Source organism: Barbus barbus (genome assembly GCF_936440315.1).
Source record: "Barbus barbus genome assembly, chromosome: 50".
Classification (NCBI taxonomy): domain Eukaryota; kingdom Metazoa; phylum Chordata; class Actinopteri; order Cypriniformes; family Cyprinidae; genus Barbus; species Barbus barbus.
The window spans coordinates 15,635,177-15,658,243 of NC_136728.1; the positions used below are offsets into that span (position 1 = coordinate 15,635,177).

The 23,067-nt window shown below is 34.7% G+C and overlaps 1 protein-coding gene across 1 annotated transcript in view; it reads left to right on the forward strand.

Moving 5' to 3' along the window:
* The window catches only part of LOC306867939 (low-density lipoprotein receptor-related protein 5-like), a 62,717-nt gene that overhangs the window by 30,340 nt on the left and 9,310 nt on the right, over positions 1-23,067 (forward strand). Inside the window, exons 9-15 of the mRNA XM_079413892.1 lie at positions 12,961-13,177; positions 14,195-14,484; positions 15,931-16,157; positions 18,078-18,262; positions 18,354-18,677; positions 19,786-19,982; positions 21,373-21,575. Coding sequence (XP_079270018.1) covers positions 12,961-13,177; positions 14,195-14,484; positions 15,931-16,157; positions 18,078-18,262; positions 18,354-18,677; positions 19,786-19,982; positions 21,373-21,575 — 1,643 coding nt within the window. The remainder of the gene's footprint in view (positions 1-12,960; positions 13,178-14,194; positions 14,485-15,930; positions 16,158-18,077; positions 18,263-18,353; positions 18,678-19,785; positions 19,983-21,372; positions 21,576-23,067) is intronic.

Sequence of the window (23,067 nt, forward strand, 5' to 3'; positions counted from 1 at the left end):
ATATATATATATACACGCATATATACCAAATGTGTGTTTATTTATACATGCAAAATAAATGTGTATATATTTATGAATTGATAGCATATTTTTACATTATTTGTATATTTATAAATTTGTTGTTTGTGTACATATTATTCTTTTACTAATTTATTTTTTACAATAAATACAATAAAATATAAAAACTTAATGACAACTAGATTCTAAATAAAATCTGAAAAATTATAGATGCATGATGTATACCAGTTAGCCCTTTGTATTTCATTTTATGTGTATTTATTTTTCAGTATATTTATTCTGTCAATTCACATTGCTTAATGGCTACATTCTTCCCTTTTTCCCTTTCCTAAAAGTCTTAATTTTCGTCTCAATAAAGCCATTTGACTACAATGAATCCTGAAGTGCATTTTGATGGCCCTTCAGTATGGCAACACCGTGACAATGAAAAGCAACAGCTTGAAAGAGGGCTTTATTTGCGGCGGAACGATGTGAGGTGGCCGAGGGCTCATCTGCTGATGGATGCTGGCAAAAAAAACATAAGTGTGAAGAGGATCAATAATGCTTTTCTCTATAGTCCCCCCAAAGCGTTTGCACCAATGGCCCTGGCACATTGTGGCCGGCAGGAGCCGTGAAATTTGATTTGCGCAGGGTTTTTCCAGCAAGGGGCCTCTCGCTAAAACATTGGCCATGCTAATGATAGCTCCTTTGTCTATGAGTTAGCGGCACATCCAAGGCCCATCAGAGCGAGGGCTTTTGATTTGGATGGTAGTGGTAGAATAAGCTGCTTTGAAGAGGCTGCAAGCTTCAAATGCAGCACCGCTTACATGCAGTTCCTACAGGTGATGGATGTCCCACACAAGTCTGGCAGACATCCAGAGAACTTCCTTCCCAGGCAGGAAGGAGGCATATTATAATACGTTTAAATAGAATATTATGTACAAACGCATACAAATACAGTTATGTCTTATTCTGTAATATTGGGCAGAAAAACTGTAACATGCCGCTAGTGTCCATGACGTAGGTACAGCGACTGGTCTCGACTCTAGTTTTCTCACTAGAATTCACTCAAATGCAACAGAATTGCAAGTTTGCGCCTCTGTGCAGGCCAAATCCAGCCAGTGGTAGTCCAAGCCAAACAGCACTATAGTTAATTGCCTGGTAACAGTTTGTTGCTGTTGCTGGCTGTTTCACCATGAGGTCTTAAACTTTGATGTTCCAGGCTCCAAGGATACACGGTTTCACTTGAATTATAGGGGTATAAAAGACACCTGACTTTCATAATATTTTCCATCTCCTGTGGCCAGCGCCGCGCACACTCTCCAACAATTCTTTCACTCATGCAGTTTTTAGTAATTTTATTTGAGAAAACAAATGCGCTCAAATGTAAGATTTTTGCAGGGCATTGACGGACTACAGAAACGCTCTAAATTGCTGTTAATCGTGATGAATTAGAAGAATAGATGGTTGTGTGTGCAAAATTTTTTAATGGTTACATTTTAAAAGACCATTAAGTCGGTTTCCCTTGAAAAAGAACCATTAGCATTTGTTTAGAGCCCAGCGCTAGATTTACAGTGTTGTGACATCCATACTTATTATAACATCACCTTGTAGACCTCCCTGATGGTTTAGACTAATAGGAAACCAAATCCAAAATCTCTGGTTTTTCTGCTAGAGGTTCACAATGTATTGAAGGCATAGTTCACCCAAAAATGAAAAATCTGTCATTCATTACTCACCTTCATGTCGTTCTAAACACATAAGGCCTTCATTCATCTTCGGAACACACATTAAGATATTTTTCATGATATCCAAGAGCTTTCGGACCCTGCATAGACCGCAATGCTACTATCACATTCAAGGCCCAGAAAGGTAGTAAGGACATCATTAAAATATGCCCTAGAAATGTTATATGAGTGCTTCATGCTTTCACAAGCAGATTCTCTTTCTCTGTTTTTCTCACATTACAAGTGAGACTTGTGAAAGTGTAGCGTCTGGCACCCTCGGCCTGGTTTCACTCAGCCGTCCTAGTCGTTCCTGTCCTGTAGCTTGGTTATTGCCACCACAATCCGTCTCATTTCCTGAGGGATGTTTGTCACTGTCCCACATATGTCAGCGGGAGGGTAGTGAAGGGGAAAGACACCCAACTATCCGCTCCAGTTTTGGAGATGTTCACAGATTATTAACGTAATACAGCAGCGGTTGTCCCAGTTTTTTTTGCGGCAGTGTTGTGGTAAGCAGTCACCGGCAGCTGTTGACTCTGCTGTCTGCTCACAATGCATCCCATATGTACCCCTGAGAAAACACATTGTTTTCCGAATTTACAGCCAATTGAGACACCATTTCAACTTGTAGCTTTCTGGTCGGGTTAGACAAACCTTCGGCTGTTCCAGGCGGAGCAGCGTACTACTGTAGACAGATCAGGGTGGGAACATTTAAAGCTTACGTGAGTCAAAGAACATTGTTTTCAGTCAGGGTGGTGCTTCACAGGGGTTTGTGAAAGTGATCCACGGTCTGTTAATGAAAAACACTCCCATACACTACAAAAAAAATATTGTCATTAATTACTCACCCTCATGTCATTCCAGTCTCGTGAGGCCTTCGTTCATCTTCAGATCACAAATTTGTGATGATAGCCAAGAGCTTTCTGACCCTGCATAGACAGCAACACTACTAATACGTTTAAGGCCCAGAAAGGGAGTAAGGACATGGTTAAAATAGTCCATGTGACATCAGTGGTTCAACCTTAATTTTATGAAGCTACGAAAATAGTTTTTTTGGGCAGGTCTTGCGGGTTTAGAACGACATGAGGGAAAGTAAGTAATGACAGAATTAAATTTTTTTTGGTGAACTATCCCTTTAAGACTTAGGCTGATCTTCAAAACACAAATGATGATATTTTTAATGAAACCTGAGAGGTTTCCGCCAATCTATTAACAGCCTAGATTACTAAAAAGGTCCAAACCCAAAATGTATCAAGCCGCTTAATCCATGCATTGTGAAAAGATACGACGATCACTTTACATGATGAACCACTATTTATATTTTTGGGTGAATGATCCCTTCATAAACTGAGGAATTGTATCTTGGGTTATGGATAACAAAATAATTTGTATTGCATATGATTTAATGTAAATACAAAATTATTAGTAATGAATGTTTTTGGAATAATAATTACAAATAGTTCAGTTATTTAGTTATAAATATTGATGTATGTGTTTGTTTGTGTGTGTATTAAAAGTATTTTAATAAGTTGGCCTTGTGGGTGGCATTGTGTGGTGTTTTTTTCACTACTTTTTTTGTGTGAGCAAAGAGAATGTTATTGATTTTTATTTGTTTTTGATGCATCATTGCTGTCGCATTTAAATGTAGCATTTATGGCAGTTTAGGTTAGATGAATACTTTCCTCTGTACTGTCTGACCTTCTCATCTTACTGCTCTTTGTCAAAACATAAGAGCTCCACTCCCCGAGTCTGGGCGTGTGAGGTTTTTTTGTTGTTTTTTTTTTCCCCTCCCAAAGAAGTGTTGGGCGTCTGAAAGTAATGTCAGATATCCACCGGATGTTGATGTATTTACATATGTTGGCCTGTTTATGAATAGAGTAAACCGGATACCAGCATTTTTGCGAGGTTGGTCTACATGTCTCCTTAAATCCAGAGATGGTGCCAGCAAGATTCAATGGCATTACGTCCAAATTGAAAGCGTCACAGACTCAATGAAGCTAGTGTTTAACATGTTAATTGGCATGATAACTTAATTTACATTTCTGTTTACATTGGTCTGTCTTTTGTTTTTGTCTTCAGACCTTTAGAACATCTTATTTGGCAAGATAAAATATTTAGAATATAACTTTAATTCGCTTTTATCTCTCAAGACATCCAAAAAAGGTCTCAAATGTGGCTCTTATAATAAATATCAGAGACTGACTGTTTAACATGCTGATTTCTGTTGTATGCTGTCAGTTGAGGCCATGGGAATGATAACTTCCCTCTCGTGGGAGCCGTCAGCGAGCAGATGATCTGCAGGAACACGAGTCAATATTTTTGCAATTTCACAACGTCAAGTCACATCTTTCATTCACTTTTTGATCCACCAGCGCTTCTCATCGGGAACTTTCTCAGCGCTTGTGTCCACGAGCTCTATCAAAGTCAGAGGAAGTGCAGACGCAGTGCCAAGCAGAACAGAGAGGCATAAGGATTTGGACTCTTGAGTAAAAAAAAAAGAGAAGCAGCGGCCGATCATTCTGTTTGAATTAAGGCTGTGCTGTTCTTGGCCTACACAAGCAAACAACAGATAAAAAGATAATATCATCCACAGCTGAGTCGGCCTGTCAGAAGAGCTGGCCAAACCATCGTATGATGTTTCAAAGCTCACGCAGAAAGGGGAGGTTATTTTGCAGGATTTTATTCTTGACTGGGTAATTGAAAAAAATCTGGCAGGTGACTCATCAAGATTTGGCATCCAAGTGGATGTGTATATTCTATGTTACAAGGTTTCACATGCGCCGTCCAATCGGTTTGACACATGAACTCTCTTTAATCCCATAGACCACAAAGAAAACAGATGTCCCTCTCTTATCTCAAAATTACTGTGCATTCTAGTTTATCTAGAGTGAGTTTCTCAATTTATGTGTTGCAATGAGTCGTAGTGTCTTGTTTGATGCAAAATATATAACATTTATATAAATTTAATATTTATGCAAAAATTATAATTTAATAAATGATTTAATATTTTGTAAATATGACTATACTAGTTTATTAGTAAACTACATTTTATAAATTTAAAAATAGATTTTTAAATAGTTTTCTATTACTTCTCTCTATTAATAAATATATACTTGCCATTTTATGCATTTTTTTCTATTAATACAGCTTGCAGGCTCTCTTGCAGAGACTTTTTGTACTTACTGTAAGTGACTTTTTGTGGATACTCACACCATGAAAGTTACAAAAAGCAATCCTGATGCATTAAACGGCCTTTATGAGTTTAGCATTTATGTATTATACATAGAAATGTTTTTTTGATGAGTTCAGCCTTCATTTAGTTCTGTTGTGTCTTTTCTCTTTTTCAATGGCTCTGTGTTTTTGGAGGCCGTGCTGTCACCTCGTTTGCCTTCATATTGAATTTGCTTGGCACCCTGGTGCCAGGACACTTTTTACAATCTGGCTTTGAAGAAAAAGAAAAAAAAAACTCAGCGTCTTGACTTTGTCGTTATTGATGAGACTTTTTTGGGGGGGTTTTCCTCATCAAAATTAGGGTTCACACTCTGTATTCTCAGCGCATAAGTCTCGGTGAAGCGAAAAAAGGCACACCCTTCGTTCAATTTCGATGGCCATGTCTAATTGTCTCTCTAAAAAATGAATAGCATTTTTGTAAGCGAGAAGAAAGACTCCTGCTGACAGGAGGACTATCAAAGTGCAAGTTTTTGTGGTTCAATTTATTAGCCAGGCTGTAAATTTAGTAGTGTGAAAAATATTGAAATTACCACAAGGAACATAATTTTTTTTTATTTTTTTTATTCTTATTATTTTAATTATTTGGCATATATACACAAACAACTGATTCAAAAGTTTGGGTTTAATTTTAAGATGTTTTGTCGTCTTTGCTTACCAAGGCTGCATTGATTTGATTTAAAAATCAGTAAAAATAGTAATATTATGAAATATTATTACATTTTAAAATAACTGTTTTCTATTTGAATATGTTTTAAAATGTAATTTATTCCTGTGATGTAAAGCTGAATTTTCATCATCTTTACTTCAGTCTACAGTGTCACATGATCCTTCAGAAATCATTCTAATATGCCGATTTGCTGCTCAAGAAACATTTCTTGTAAATATCCATCTTGGAAACAGTTGTGCTGCTTAATATTTTAACATTAAAATTTTTATCATGTATTTATACATGCATAATAATTTATTATGAATGTGCAATTATTTGGTTTTAGTTCAGCTTATTGATGTAAAAACTGATAGATATATATATATATATATATATATATATATATATATATATATATATATATATATATATATATATATATATATATATATATTCAGAAAATATAAAGAATTATTTTAATTTGACTTGATTTAGTTATTTTTGCACTTCTTCATTCCTGTTAGCTACACCGCAAACGCATTCAGCTTCTCTGTAAGTGTTCTATACACTACTAGTTTTTAGCATTGTATCTAAAATCTCAGTCTTCAGTCCCACCAGTGCCTGCTTTTGTGTGTTTGGGTGACCTCCCGAGACCTTCCTGTGTTTGCTGGGGTCTAAAGGGGGTTCGGCAGCTGGCCGCTCCTTAAACATACACTGCCTCTGTGTGTACTGGCAGCCATGCGTTTCTATGGGCCTCACCTTCCCCCAGTCAGTTTCCCCTCATTTCACTCTCCCATCCCCCTTAAACACTCCAGAAATACTCCAGAAACTTCGCTGGGGTCCTAAATTGATCAGCTGCCAACTTGATCTCTTGAACGAACATGTATGATTTTGCGAGAGATCAGCGAATTAGATTTGTAGCACTCCACCCTTTCCCTTACACTCAACTCCCGCTGAAACGAGCAAGCTAGATTGAGTTCGTAGAATGGGATTTGAGGAATGCTGCTGGGATGCAGTGGTGGAGTGGACAGGAGGAGTCCGTGCAAGAGGAACAATGTCCAACGCTGTGCAGAAAAGGGGAAACAGATGTCGGCAAGGTATGCCATCCAATAAAACTCCTGATTACACAAGTGGAAAGAATTTCTATTTCACTTAAAGGCGGCTATGGGAAAATCGGGACAAACCTTGCTTTTTTGTTCTGAAGCTTGAGAAAACAATGTGTTTAAAACCATGTAGGGAAGGTTACTTTGGAAATGTAATAGTTACACAAGTTACCCTATTTAAAATGCAATAAGTAGTGTAACTATTTCAGTTACTTTATTATTAATTTTCAAGCATTTAAACCAGCCAGGGTTAACCTTAAAGTAGTATTCAACACTGATTGCTGTCAGACTTTCAAAATCCTTTATCACCTGAATTAAAATGATAAAAATGTCATTTTAGAACAGTCACCACAAAATCAGTTTTTAGCACCTCTTTTTTTACTTTGAGGTCATTCTAAGGTTAAATGCTGATTTAAAATCATACATTGAAATCGAATAAGCATGGCCTATTCTGTGTCCTAAACTCCTGGAACATCAAAAGAAATCAATTAAATCTATATGTGTGAAAATATTCAGATGTAACCCCCTTTGTAATTAACATTTTCATAAGTAACTGTTAGTTACAATTTTTTTTTTCAGTAACTGTAACAGATTACAGTTACATTTATTTTGTATTTACATAACTCTGTTACATGTAACTAGTTACTCCCCAACACTGTTTATAAGACCCTGTATCCCACAAAGTTTTTTACAAATGTTAAAACGGTAGAATCAGGTTGGTAGTATTTTCTGAGGATGCATTTATTTGATCAAAAATGCAGTAAAAGCAGTAAAAATTTGAAATCTTTTTTTCTCATTTAAAATAACTGTGTTCTGTTTTAATAGATTGTAAAATATTATTTCTTCCTGCGATGGCAAACCTGAATTTTCAGCATCATTACTCCAGTCTTCAGTGTCACATGACCTTTCATTCATTCTAATATGATGATTTGTTCACAAATCTTTTCTCTTTTTTTTTCAGTTGTGGTGCTTAATATTATTGTGTCTTACTGACCCCAAACTAAATGATAATGAATATCCAAGTAATTTTTTGAATTGGTTCATTTGTAGAGTACCACACAAGATGCCTGACAGGCCTCCAGGAAGGTCCATGGGTGTGTTTTGTGTCTCTGCTCTGCATTGGTGCCATAGAAACACCATTTTGTCACGTCATGTGTCAACGGCTTTGTGAAGGAGGTGGGAAAAACCAAACACTTTTGTAGTCTGGGGCCCCTCCTCGGTTGAAAACCCTGTCGTGGTCTTTTCAGCAGACAGAAGGCAGCTTGAAACGCATGTTCATATCACCTCCTTAGAAAAAAAAAAAAAAGTATTGTGGTAGTACTGTGATAAAGCAATGGTGTAAGTTCTGGCCCATCTCATCATGCTTCTGCAATGCTGTAGGCCTCTAACCTTTCTCCAGGGTTGAGAAAAGTCTGCATCCCGCAGGAAGGCGTCCGGTTTAAACCCTCGAGACGTCTATGTGTTAGGAGTGTAAGAAAAATGTACTATTGTGGTTTTAGCCCACTGTCTGTGTCTGTTAGCATTCCTCCAGAGTGTCAGCGCCTCCGCTGTCTCAAACTGTGAAGAAAGAGGAGGCTTTCACAACAGCTTCAACTTCCCTTCTCATCTCTTTCCCTTCTCCAAGTACCAAAACACCACAATCCATCTGCAAGACCTCCTTCTCTGTTAAAGAAATCATCTGAATGTGTTCAGTATGCAATACTAATGTAGTGTGCACTGCATGCATAGTATTATATACGTTGTACAGTTTTGTTTTTTTTTTTATAAAAAGCTATGCACACAATGTGGAAATAAACTTTTTTATTACTCTTAAGTAAAATGTGAAGCAGTGTGCAAATATTTGATGACATTTCATGTTTAGTTGAGATCCAGATATCCTCTTGGAAATGAATGATTATTTTATAGGTCATCAGATCTAAAATACTGCATATTAATACACATAGTACACGTTCAACAAATATTTTTGCTTCAAATCCTCTAAATCCCAGCGTCAGCCCATTCAGAAATATCGGTTTGTTGGCAAAAGCCTGTAAACGCCACTTCCCTTTGGCAGCAAAAGACGCTATTTTCCGAGAACCAATCAGAAGGCGCGAATCGAATCATATGTTTCCGAGCGGTTTCAATAGCGGCACAGTGAGGAGCTGGTTTTTCTGTGGAGATTGTTTAAGAGATTTTTAACATAAAAGATGGAGTACGATGAAATGGATGAGCCTGTCCTACTGACATTGAATAGCAGGAGAAAACGTTATTTATATTTACCTCAAAACTGTAGATACAGTGGAAATGGCTCGGTCGCGAGTGTAGCATGCATTCATAAGTTTTTCGTGCAGTACCGTTACTTTGAAGGAATCTATTATATTAATTTATTATACATCAAACAACAGCTCTATTTCACCAACAACAAAGTCAAACAAGATGCCGTTCTTTTGTCTCATATGGATGTTATGCCAGATGTATGTATTTTTAATGTTGGGTTATTTGTGTAACGTCTGTTTTTTTGTTGTTAAAATAAATATGCTGCCATTTTGTGCCATTGTGGTTATACTGTGTGAATCTTTTCTTTTAGTTTTTTTTTTATATATATTTTTGCCTGTATTCAGACAGGGTTTCTAGTTGCATCGTCAGTGATTTTTCAACTATTTACTGTCTTGTCCCAAAGAGGTGGATTTAGAGGTTTTTGTAAAGAAAGCACAAGTGGATTTAGCTGGTTTTGAAGCAAAAGAAAATCGAACTTGTTAAAAACCAATGGATTATCTAAAGTGACACTTTTGGAAAAAGTTATTTTATTCACTAACTAATTACCTTATTACCTTTTAAAATGAAAATACTGAACCTGATCATAAGAGCCTGATGGTCTGAAGTCTGATGGGTTTAGAGGGTTTTGCATCTGAACTCTTCATATCCATCTATATATCTATCTCAATCAATCGTTTATAATACAAATGTGTACACTCATGGATGACAGTACTTTTGCCAGTAGAAAAAGCTCATTGAGAGCCTTCATTTGATGTATATAACTCCATTTGACCAAAAATGTCACTTACGCCCTTCTTGTTCTCAACCCTCGATATAATACTCCATAAATAAACATGAAATACGTGTATATATGAAGAGTTTGGTTCCTAAACGCCATCTTTAAAACGCCAAAATCAGTATTGTATCTGGTCGGTATTGAAAAGTCAATTTTTAAATTTGAGATAAATTAGATATCTGCCGTTTTTCTGTCGTGTTTTCTCCCTTTCTTTCCAAACTGTGACAAACGCCAGTCTCCCTTCTCTGCAGAATGCGATAAATCCGCTCAGCCAATCACAGCGCACCATTCCACGCACTGTAGACGATAATGGCGGCGCTTTGAATGCACCCGGCATCCTAGTTTTCCTCATCTACTTTGTACTTTATGATCAACAAACAAACTAAATTAGGTGATTGTCATGCTCATCTCGTCAGTAAAGTCGGTTCTGTAATCAGCAGTAAATCTCCTTCACGTGCTTTCAGATGGAGCAGCATTTAATACACAGAGGCATAGATCTCTGACAAGCCTCGCAATATCGCGTTCATAATTGAAGAATCGCATTCGAATATGAACGCGATATTGCGTAGCTTGTCAGTGCAAGTGTTTTTATTAATGCCATTATTGTTTTTAATACAGCGTATAGCACTAGTCAACTAAATGAATGTAGCATGGCAAAGATTAATTTAATTGAAAGTTGAATTTAAGGGAAATGTAATTTTGGAATTTCTATATTGTTGTTCTTGTTGATGATTTTCTTTTATTGTTGTAATTTCTAGCATTAACAAGATGACCCATTTAATTCATTTCGGGAGCGATGACTGTTTGAATGTATTTTTAGTCCAGTGCCTGTATATAAGATTAATATTGACCAAGTTCAGAGGCTGTCATGTGTGGATCAACTTACTCTGTTGTGCATTTTCATTTATTACATTTTGGGGGGGAAATAATCCGTTTTTATAATAAATCTTTGAAAATCAAAATCTGGATTATAATTTTTAATGTTATTATAACCTAAAGATGCTATTTGAAAGTTTGAAACCGAAAATAGTGGTTTTCATCTTGCCACTTTCTTTGTAAAGAGAACACATTTTTACTCAAATTAATCAAAATGGATTTATAGCGTTTTGGAACCAAACTCTTCACACACACAAATATATTCATGTTTATTTAGGGAGTATATATTATATTGATATTTGTGATCGTGTGCGAGATGGTATGAAATATTAAATGGAAACTTTTGGTTGTGCTTGACTTCATTACTTATTTATTTCAGAAATATCTCACAAATAAATATAACTTTTACATTTTGAATCCAGTTTTGGTTAAATATCTTGTTAAATGTTGAGAAGTAAAGAAAAAAAAGATATATTTAGTTTTATTTCATGTTTATTTGTCACTCTCGAAATGGAAGTGTGTACTTGATGCAGTTGGTTTTGCTCTGAATTTAATATTTTTTGCAAAAGTAGTATGTTATCTGGGTTTTCACAGTATACATCTGGCATTCTGCTAAAATACTGCACATAGTATGGTCGTATGCTTCTTCCAACATAGCCTTTGCCTTCTCAGAGGTGGCAAATATACCAGTTTCCCTCCCAACCCCCCACAAGATTCCACCATAGTGCTGAAATGACTGAGAAAGGAAGGTGCTAATTTAAAATAATGTGCACTTATTTCTTTTCCATTTCTCTTCTTGCTTTCTTTACTGAGACTGATTGTCAGCCACTCCGCAGGCCTTCATTACAGAAATAAATCAGGTGGACACCCCTCCCTGGCAGCCGCTGGCAGCCACCCCAATCCCAAAACCCCCTCCACCGGTCCTCACAGGAAGAACTCTGGGTTGGGAAAGACCGCGCACAGGAAGTCTTTGTTTTCAGAGCTACTTTACCCAGGAACAATATGCTGCGTTAATATGCCCGTCACTCAATCTTGACCTGCTCATTTGAGCGTTTATAATCTCATTCTTCATTCAGGGAGAAGACATGATAGAGTAAACTCTCATGCGTTTCATTCGGCAAACAAAGACATCTGGCTGCAGGCGGTTTGAAAATCGTAAAAAAAAGAGCCTTCTGCATTTCTTAGTGTCTGATTGCACAGGTATAGGATGTCAAACTCCCAACAGCTTTTGCAACATAAAAAGCATGGATGCTTTCCAGTAATGACTTCATGATGAGTACATTACATGTATTAAAAAATCTATATATATAATAAAATGGAATGCTTTTATCGATGTGAATTCAATAAACTGGTGAAATGGTGCTTTCTGGTATTGGAAAAAGAAAGCAAGTGTTTGAACTCGGATCGATTGCAGGCCTTCGTAATAAGCCTGGATAAAGCTAGTAGCTTTCGAGGTTTTCCGTTGCAGTTTTTCGCCCGTTTCAAGCTTTTTCCAGAATATATTTGATTAGGTGGGTAGCATTTACTGCAACTGACACCCGTTCGCTAAATGTGAAAAATGGAAAGCCGTCTATTTTGAGAAGTAGTAATGTCAGGACGGTTTCCAGAAACGGTAATTGCAACCTTTTCAGAAATAAGCCCAATTCCCAGCAACCCACTTGGTTTCAACCTCCCATCTGTCACTTTCTCTTGCTTTCTCCTTCTCTCTTTTTTTTTTTTTTTTTTTTTGAGATTCAGGCATGTCCTGGCTCCACTCCCTATATCAGTTTGCGTTATTTTCCTCCCTGTAATGCAACCCTTGTGACTGGAATCTTATTTTGTCACGTTCACTGAAATAGGAATGATTGTGTAGCCTTTCTTTAGTGAAAAAACACTAAACGTAGAGATTCAAAGAGTCATGCTCAAGCTTGCATACTCTGTAATGACTTAAAATAGCTACTCTTTTGGCAGTTGCATATTTGGTTGGGGATTTTTTTTTTTTTTCCACAATTGGGAAATCCTAGCTGGTTTGGATTAGGATACTGCAATTATGGCAGTTCAAATATCTGAGTATTTGGAGATCTGTCCAATGTTGCATGTGGTGTACAGCTGTTTGGCGAACGTAAACAGATCCAGGCTGATTTGTTCATTTGTTTCCTGTTTTCTGCTGTTAATTGAAATAGTTTGATCTGACCACCTACAATTCCCAATTTTCTTAAAGAGATAGGCCTAGTTTATTGAAACATAAAAACTTGTCATCCTAATATATCGTATGTCTTTTCTTTCTTACGTGGAACACAAAAGGAGATGTTCACGCTGTGAAAGTGAGGGATGACCAGGGACAAAACCTAATTGTTATTTTATTGTTCACAGGTCATTAATGTGGATGGCACTAATAGGATGACCATTCTAGAGGACAAACTACCTCATATCTTTGGTTTTACGCTGCTGGGAGAGTATATCTACTGGACGGATTGGCAGAGGAGGAGCATCGAAAGAGTTCACATCGCCAACGCCACACGTGAGGTCATCGTCGAGCAGCTCCCTGACCTCATGGGTCTCAAAGCCACAAAAGTCTCAGAAACTTTTGGTAAGATCTTTTACTTTTGATACTATTCTGACTTTAATTTATTGGTCCTCCTGAAAGGTACATTGAAAAGTAACTGATTACATGTAATCTGGATTACATTTTAAAACGTTCATTATCGGATTAGTTACTTTTTTAAATTAATTACATGAGTACATATGATGTAGAGCTGTGAAATACTATCTATTTATATCCAGTGACCTTCACTAATTATCGATTCTAGAAATCTGGACAAAAAAAGGTCAAACCTGGAACACCTTTGAATTATTTAGAAAAAAATATGAAATCTTACTAAATTACTTGAAATATAATAAATAAAATTATTTTTATTTATTTGATATTTTATCAAAAATGATTTATTTCAGGATATATATTATATAAATATAATTAATAAATATTTCTATGATTTTTTTCATACTTATGAACACAAGTATTATTAATAATAATACAGTTGTTTATTTTTTTATATGATGTTATACTTGGAATGTTTATAATAATTCATTTTAATCATTTGTTTATAAATAATTGTATTTATAAATACCAGTGTTGTCATTGTTAATTTATACTAATGCTATTAAAAACTATTTTAATTAATTGAAAAAAGCTGATATAAAATAAAATAAAATAAAATATCAATATTAAATAAAAACTAAGGAAAATTAGAAATGGTGCTTTGGAAAGTTTCATTTGAATTTCTATAATAACTAAAACTGTAATTTAAATAAACTAAAGCTAAACAGAAATATAAAACTACAAAATCTTAATTCATTAATAAATATTATAATAGTATATAAGTAATACTAAACTAACACTGGTAAATACAATTTTTTTTATTATTTAATATTGAAAATATTTTTATATTTATGTATAATTAATTTATAAATAGATTAATTTAATTTAAAAAAATAGTTTCTTCCACAAAACTAACAGGAGGACTTCAAACAGCTACACGGTATCACTGTGAAATCAATGCATGTCCATGAAGCTGATCCATAGATCTCCATTTGTGTGTGTGTTCAGGCACTAACGGCTGTGCAGAAAACAACGGCGGCTGCAGTCACCTGTGTTTCCATCGGCCTCAGGGTCTAAGCTGCGCCTGCCCCATGGGCTTGGAGTTGCTGAGTGACCTGCGCACTTGTGTAGTTCCAGAAGCGTTCCTGCTCTTCACCAACCGCGCTGACATACGCAGCATCTCTCTGGGCACCAACAGCAACGACGTGCCCATCCCACTCACCGGGGTCAAGGAGGTCTCCGCACTGGACTTTGATGTTTTGGAAAACAGGATCTACTGGACCGATGTCAACACCAAGGTACGGACTACTTTTGTGTCCATCCAGATTTTAACTTAACTTCGATGTATCTGAAAAAAGAACGTTGTGGCGGTGAGCGATTATGACATTTTGACTGAGTGATTGTACATTTAAAATCAAAGTAAAAATAAACCAAGGATTATGAAAAGTTTAGCTGTCGATTTTTACCTCCGCACTGGAGGATGATGAAACGATGCCATCAGCTTCTAACCCGAAGCAGCTGTTGCGCTCCGATTTCAACCGTCAGTGGGAAAGAAGTCCAAGATGTTTCACCTCAAAAGATCTAAAGCAGCCTTTCTTTTTCAATTTTGTGATGATTATGTTGGTATTGCAGTTTTAAGATAATATTATCTTTCCTTGTAAAACAATAAGAATGGTTACAAGAAGATATTTAGAAGTATTGTGCTGGTGAACAGTATGGCAATGCTAAACCAGCACTAACTAGCATATACCATGTCGGACCTGCATGTAAATTCTGTGCTGTTCTTATAATGCTACTGAGACAAGAAAACTATTTAATATGTTCTAAAATATCCGTTACAAAGCAGCATTAATGCTTTTAACATTAGCAGTTAGTGGCAAATTACAGTTTCAAAAACTCTGAAGGGTGAAGCGTTTTTTAATTTTGTGACACTTATATTTTTGAATATGTTATATTAATGTTATATTTTATATATATTTAATGTTATATATTTTAGTGTCGTAAATATATATTTTTATATATTTTATGACATTTAAATTTTATTTTATTTATATATATATATATATATATATATATATATATATATATATATATATATATATATATATATATATATATATATATATATATATATATATACATACATACATATATACATATAATTTAAATATTTTTCTTGAGAAAAATCTCAGATAGATAGATTTTTTTTTTATATATATAGTTATTAAAGAAGATGCATCTAAACCATCTAGCATAAACAACACTAATCACTACACTGGAATTTTATGCCAAACATCATGTTTTATGATGAATTTAAACATTCATTAAATGTATAAATGGATATAAACCATTAATATTATTTTTAAGTATTAGATTAGAATAGCATCATCAGATAATGACTATTTCTATTGGCAGGTTATATAATGTTAGTTTATTTATTCCTAATTAATAAATGCATTAATCAGTTAGTTAATACATTTTATTCATATTAATTCTGCTAAATGAATAAATGTAAATAATTATATAACATTACATAATTATATATAACAAATAAAAATGACTCCTAAATGAATATTACTTGATTTTAGCAGTAGCATGTAGCAACTTGCTTAGCTTCAGTCTTAAATAGCCTTTTGGGCTTTTTTCAAACTTTGTGACAGTTGCACAATTGTGTGTGTGTATATTTTTGTTAATGCTCTTTGCTTGAATATTTAGTCACTTCCTTGATGGCTTTTCTTGTTTAGACTATCAGCAGAGCCTTCATGAATGGCAGTTCGGTGGAACCGGTCATTGAGTTTGGCCTGGACTGTCCTGAGGGAATGGCTGTGGACTGGATGGGTCGAAACCTCTACTGGGCTGATACTGGCACCAACCGTATTGAAGTGGCCCGTCTGGACGGCCAGTACCGACAAGTGCTGGTGTGCAAAGACCTGGATAACCCTCGCTCTCTTGCTCTGGATCCTGCCAATGGGTAGGAACACATCTGTCCTCCTCTGACTCCTTTAGCTACAGTTGCACCCTTAAATTCATTGCATATCACTTTAACCATGTTGCATGCGTACTGTTTAGTGTTCGCCCATCCTCTTGTGTTTTGGTTAACCGTAGGCTCCTACATTCCTGTAGCCCTCTGGAAGTATGCTAATCGATTACCACTAGTTAAATATCTGATTTAACGCCCTCATACTCCAACACAGACACACTCACTGGTATTACAGCGCTTCCTCGGGGCATCAAGTTGTATGTGTGGCAGAAGACAAGTGCCAACATGCCGCAGCCGCTGCATGTGGCTCAGAAGAGTGAAGTCATGTCCTCCAGCGCCCAGCAGGCATTCCTGTGGCTTCTGAGGCACGACTGCCTCTATTAGCCAACGCATTCTTCAGCATTGTCTCTTCTCACCTTAACACTGAGAGGTGTTGACTCAGTTGACTCTTAGCCCAGTGGTGTATTGAGTGGGCTGAGGGGTTGGTTAGGTGTGCTTCTCACTGCTTGCTTACCCGATGGGGGGGCGGGGGGGGAGTAACATTTTTGCATTGTTGAATATTGGCAGCTCAGCCTTGCTAATCTTTAAGTTTTGACCTGTCATACAAGCTTTTGCTGAAGCTAGAATAAACATTTATTATTATTTATAAAAAATGTTTACAAATTAATTTATTTATAAAAGAAAACATATTATTATCATTTTTTTTAAATATGTAACAAGTATCAAAAACTTTTTATCTGTTTTTTTATTAATGTAACTTCATATTAAAAGTTTAATACAATATTAATCATATTGATTAATCATAATAGTTAATAATTATATTGCAAATAAAAAAGATTTTGCTGTAGCTAGATTTATTGATTTAATTTTTTTAATAGTTTATAAATTAAACGATAAATATATATATTTTTTATTTTGTGTAAACAAATATTAGTAACATCAGTATCTAATATGACCATTTTTATTATTAATTGTACATATTAATTCTTATTTATTATTATATTATAATTATTTATATATTTCTTATTAATATATATTTATTGAATATATATTAATTAATGTATGATTAATTCACATTAATATAATAACTATTATATAGCAAATAAAAGGAATAATAAATTAATAGCACATTGTTTTTATTGTATTTTTATTTTATTCATATTCAAATTCATTTGTCATTCATTCATTATATTTTTATGTTGATTTATTTATTAATGAATAATACATATCACTAATTTTTAAATATTATATATTACAAATTAACAAATATTAGTAACTTCAGAATCAAATAGACTATTTTTTATCATTTTTATTTGTTAAAGATTATTAATTAAATGTTTTAAATGTATAATTAATATATTATATTAATTACATAGCAAATAAAAATGAGTAATAAATTAATAGCACATGTATTTAGTTTAATTTGCTGTAGCCAGATTAAACATTCATTCATTTACTGTTTTTTATGAAGTAGTGTATTTAAAAATTTAATAATCAAATGGTTTTAAATATTTTGAATGCATGTAAATTAATATTAGTAACTTCAGTATCTATTAATCATTTTCTCAATTTTATATTATTAATGCTTATTTATCAAATATTTATTAATGCAAGTAAATTAGGAACTATATAGGAAATTACTAATTAATTGTTTATTTTATATGTGGTAAGAATGTCTTTATGATTTATAGAACATGTTGTTTTTTGTTTGTTTGTTTATCAACTTTACTTTAATAAATGTTATTCCTTTTTGCATATTACTTCAACGTGTCATCTCCTTCTTTGTCGCGGCTTGCGAGCCGGCCGTGACACTACCCAGAATATTTAGCACACATTTGTCAGTGTGATGATGGGTAAAGTTCATTCTAGTTTTGTTAGAAATACAAACGAGTAAATGATTTTTGTTTGCAGGTACATGTACTGGACTGAATGGGGAGGTCGACCCATGATAGCTCGAGCTCACATGGACGGCAGTAACATCGTGACTTTGGTGGACAAAGTGGGCCGAGCCAACGGACTCACAATTGACTTCATCGACCAGCGACTCTACTGGACAGACCTGGACACCTGCATGATCGAGTCGACGAACATGCAAGGTGACAAATCATAGGTTTTAAAAATCATCAGAAATGCCTCTTAAACCATACGATATTAGACCCTCCAATGTTCTTTGTTTATCGTCCTCAGGTTTGCAGAGAGAGATAGTGGCTGACGATCTTCCTCATCCTTTTGGCTTGACTCAGTATCGCGATTACATCTACTGGACCGACTGGAACCTGCGCAGCATCGAGCGGGCGGACAAACGCAGTGGCTTGAACCGAACAGTGGTGCAAGGGCACCTGGAGTATGTCATGGACATCCTGGTTTTCCACTCCTCCAGACAAGATGGTGCCAATGAGTGTTCGCAGAACAATGGCCAATGTGCCCACCTCTGCCTAGCATCACCCTCTGGAGCCCAGTGCCGCTGTGCTTCCCACTACACCCTGGAGGCAAACGGACGCAACTGCAGCTGTGAGTTTTGGCATAGAGGGTTTAGAAGGGAAATGTAAGGTGTTCAAAGTTGCTGCGTTTTGGACCATTGTTTCTCATTTGACTTCTAATTATTTTAGGGCTCAACGATAAATAAATATTTAAATATTCTTCTGGCCGATATGAGCAGGTAATTCAGATTTTTTATTTTTCTAAATATAATTCCAATATGATAATCTCAACAGTGAATTATCAGGGTTCAGCAATAAGGACAACATTATTAAATAATTTTAATGAATAATAATAATAAATCTGTAATATTAACAATATTAATAATTATTATAATTATGTATCATGTTCAGATGTATACTACTACTAATTATTATTATTATTATATATTAAATGTTTATATGTATTAAAATAATACATGTATTAGTGTTTATATGTAGTGTAATAATGTTATTGTTATTACTATTACTGCTGATATTATATATACTATATATACAGTCCTTGTGTGTGTGTGTATGTGTATGTATATAATATATAATGTAATATTTACAATTATTGCTACTGTTGTATATGTTTATACTTTATTATACTTCTAATACACTACTATTAATAATATTATTATTCCATAATGTTTTCCTTATTGCTGAACACTTATTAAAATGCAGAGTTTGGAGATTTTAGCAGCCATCAGGAGTACAGTAATCGATGGTCTCCCAGCCATGAAGTTCACTGGGTTTTACAGACATTAAAGTGAGTCATGGGTTTTAAGATGCAGTTGGCAGATTGAAACGGCATTAGAAAACAATGGCTCCTGGCCATGCAAAACTCAGTCATATGCATTTAATTCCTTATAAGCTTATAAGAACTTGAATTAAACAAGCACGCCAGGGAGCACGGTGAGAGCATTTGGCCAAGAGTGCAGAGGTCTTGGCAACAGTAATGTGTTTCTACTTGTGTTTTACTCCCTCTTGTTTCTTCATTCTTTCATGGCCTGGAGGGAAAAGCTGATTGCGTTTAGTTCGTATGATTGCATTTAGCTGACCTTCACCTTCTGATCACAGGAATGGAGCTGGCTCTAATGTTCATTGTTGACCTGTGCTCCTATAGCTTATTTTGGCCCTCCTCTTATTTTGCTCAACAGCGCCCTCTAGCTTCCTGCTCTTCAGCCAGAAGAGTTCCATCAGTCGAATGGTCCTGGGAGAACAGAGTCCAGACATGATTCTACCCATCCACGTTATGAAGAACTTGCGTGCCATCAGCTTCGACCCTCTGGAACACCTGGTCTACTGGGTGGATGGCCGACAAAACATCCGTAGGGCCCGAGACGACGGCAGTCAGGTGACTGTTCAGTCAAACAATGTTGATGTTACTTTGATCATAATAGTATACTCACCATATTTATTGTTTAATTGATTATTTGAATATATTTAAAGTAAAAAATATATATTAAAATGTTATTTAAAGTAAATTAATATAATATTATTATTATTATTATTATTATAAAAACATGTAATGTAATACTTGTTGTTGTAATAATAATAATAATAATAATTATTATTATTATTATTATTATTATTATTATTATAAAAACATGTAATGTAATACTTGTTGTTGTAATAATAATAATAATTATTATTATTATTATTATTATTATTATTATAAAAACTCACTCACTTTTTGCATTATCCTCATTTTGGAACTATTCCCATCATATTGACATGAAATTATTTGTGATTAATTTGATCCAATAATAATACATCTTATCGTGTAATTATATTTTGACCAGTAAATTATTATAATTATCCTAAAATTAAGATAATACAAAAAGTGGTCCAGTGTTTACAAAAAATATTTATTGTTGTTAATTATTATTAAATATAATAATATTTAACTTATTATATACATAATAATAATAATAATTATTATTATTATTATTTGAATTATTAATAATAATTATTTAACTTATCCTGTAATTATATATAATAATATTATTATTATTATTATCCCAAAATTAAGATAATTCAAAAAAAATTGACCAGTTTTTACTAAGAAATATTTTTCTATCATTATTAGTAGAAGCAGTAGTTGTAGTAGTATGTTGGTAATAACCAATATTGTTGTTAACATTAATAACATTATTATAGTATGACATTATTATATTAATAACAATAATACTTATTATTATTATTATTATTATTATTATTTAAATAAATAATTCAAATATTTCAATATTTGTTATTTAAAACCATTTCTGATGCACTTTTTGTATGATTTTCATGACGTTGATAAGATATTATATGCTATGGTACAGAATTTGTTATTAATTTGATTAATTATTATTATTATTATTATTATTTATATATATATATATATATATATATATATATATATATATATATATATAAATAAGTATTATTATCCCTAAATTAAGGTAATACAAAAAGTGGGTCCGTTTTAGTGGATCAGTTGAAATATTTAGTAGTATTAGTTGTATTATATTAATAGTAATATTATTAATATTAACAATACTATTATAATATATGGCATCATTGTATTAATAATAATAATTATCATTTAAATAAATCATTTTCATATTTGAATATTTATCTAAAACCATTTTCGATCCACTTTTGGTATTATTTTCATGACATTGATATATGATATGATTTTTAATTAATTTGATTAATAAGCAGTCCTAATTTAAATTGATGTCATCTGAATTATCCAGGCGTCTACAGTGATGACCCCAACCAACCTCCACCCAAAGCAGCCTCATGACTTGAGTTTGGACCCCTACAGTCGCACCGTCTACTGGACCTGCGAGACCACCAACACCATCAACATCCATCGCATGGACGGCCATGTGATCGGGGAGGTCCTGAAGGATGACGTGGACAAGCCACGTGCTATCGTGGTGAACGCTGAGAAAGGGTACGATTATTAATTAGCAAATAAAATGTAGGTCATGTCATTATCATTACAACCTGTGTTAAATGTAACTGCTCATACATAACCTCGGGGCCAGATTTTATTATTCAGATTCGGTTTGGCTCCTTTCCATGAACATAACAACACCTTATCAAATGTTTATTGATTTATGGCCGGCGGACTTGAAATTACAGCGCAGAACTGGATACTCTAATGATGGGGCGTTTCGCCATTTCTTTCGTGTTGTAGGAAAACTCTTGATTCCATCCAGGCCTCTCCAATAGCCAAATATGTGGAACAGATGGCCCTCTGTGGTCCTCGTGCTGCGGCACTCGCTCGCGGGTCGACCATACGCAGGCGTTGGCTGCATGCACTGTAATTGTGTGTCCCATTGTTAGTGTGACCGTCATCAGTGGGTTTTCTATTTATGTCTCACCCTCACAGCCTCGTCTGGGTGGGGTGGAGGGGCCTTCTCCCACAAGAGTGGCAGGACAGACAAATTATGGCACAAAAACAACATATCTGAGATCAAGCTCATTGCATTTATCCCTATATTTAGTCTCACTTTTATCTCTAATTTGACCAGATTGTGCTGCTTTGTTTATGAGATGGCTAGATAGAATCAGCATGTCTCTTTTTTTTTTAGCATTTTAAAACTAAAGCAATTAAAATAATTTTTGTTCATTGAAAATGTTAATATAAAATAGATGAAAACCTTAAACTTAAAAAAAAATAAAAAATAAATTAGAGATGGCCGACATACAGCATTGTTCGAGGACCAAATTCGAGGACCTTTCCCGATACCCCCCCGCCTTGTGCTGGCCCTCTCTGAAAGTTCGCATAAGCTAGTCGTTGGATCAAAATGCTGTCAAATCCGACAACCTCAAAATGTCGTAAAACTGATGAAGCATTGCTTTACCTAGTTTTTCAGATCGTTCGGGATCAAAACATCTTTAAAATGTTCGCATAAGGATTTGTTTAACATTGCAGGTGGGAAATTTAATACACAATATACTACGTTCCCCGCGCTAAAGTCAGACATTGGCAGGCGTTTAGTGAGTACATAACACTCCGTAGTGCTCTGACTCAGAGAAGGCGTCTTCAGATCCATCAGCCAAAGCAATTTTGGGGTTTATTCATTTCTTCTGTTCCCATCTTAGCATTGGAAATGCATCACATCATGTAGATCCCCCAAATGTTTCCCTAAGGAGGTAACTGTTTATTAAGTGGTTTGCTTTGTTGCGTTTCATTTTTAAAGACACTGTACTGCATGCTATCAATATCAGCGTTCTGGTTTTTTAAGCCAAGAAAAATTGCTAACAGATGCAAATTATGGGTTTCCCAGACAGCAACTGAAAACAAAGGAGAAAACGCACCTTTGAGAGTTATCACAGACCAGTCTAGACATAACATTAGGGCTAAAGGGCTTGTGGGATGTGTGAAGATGCACACCAATTCTCCAACATAGTCAAAACAACATGGCCCCATCAAAGAT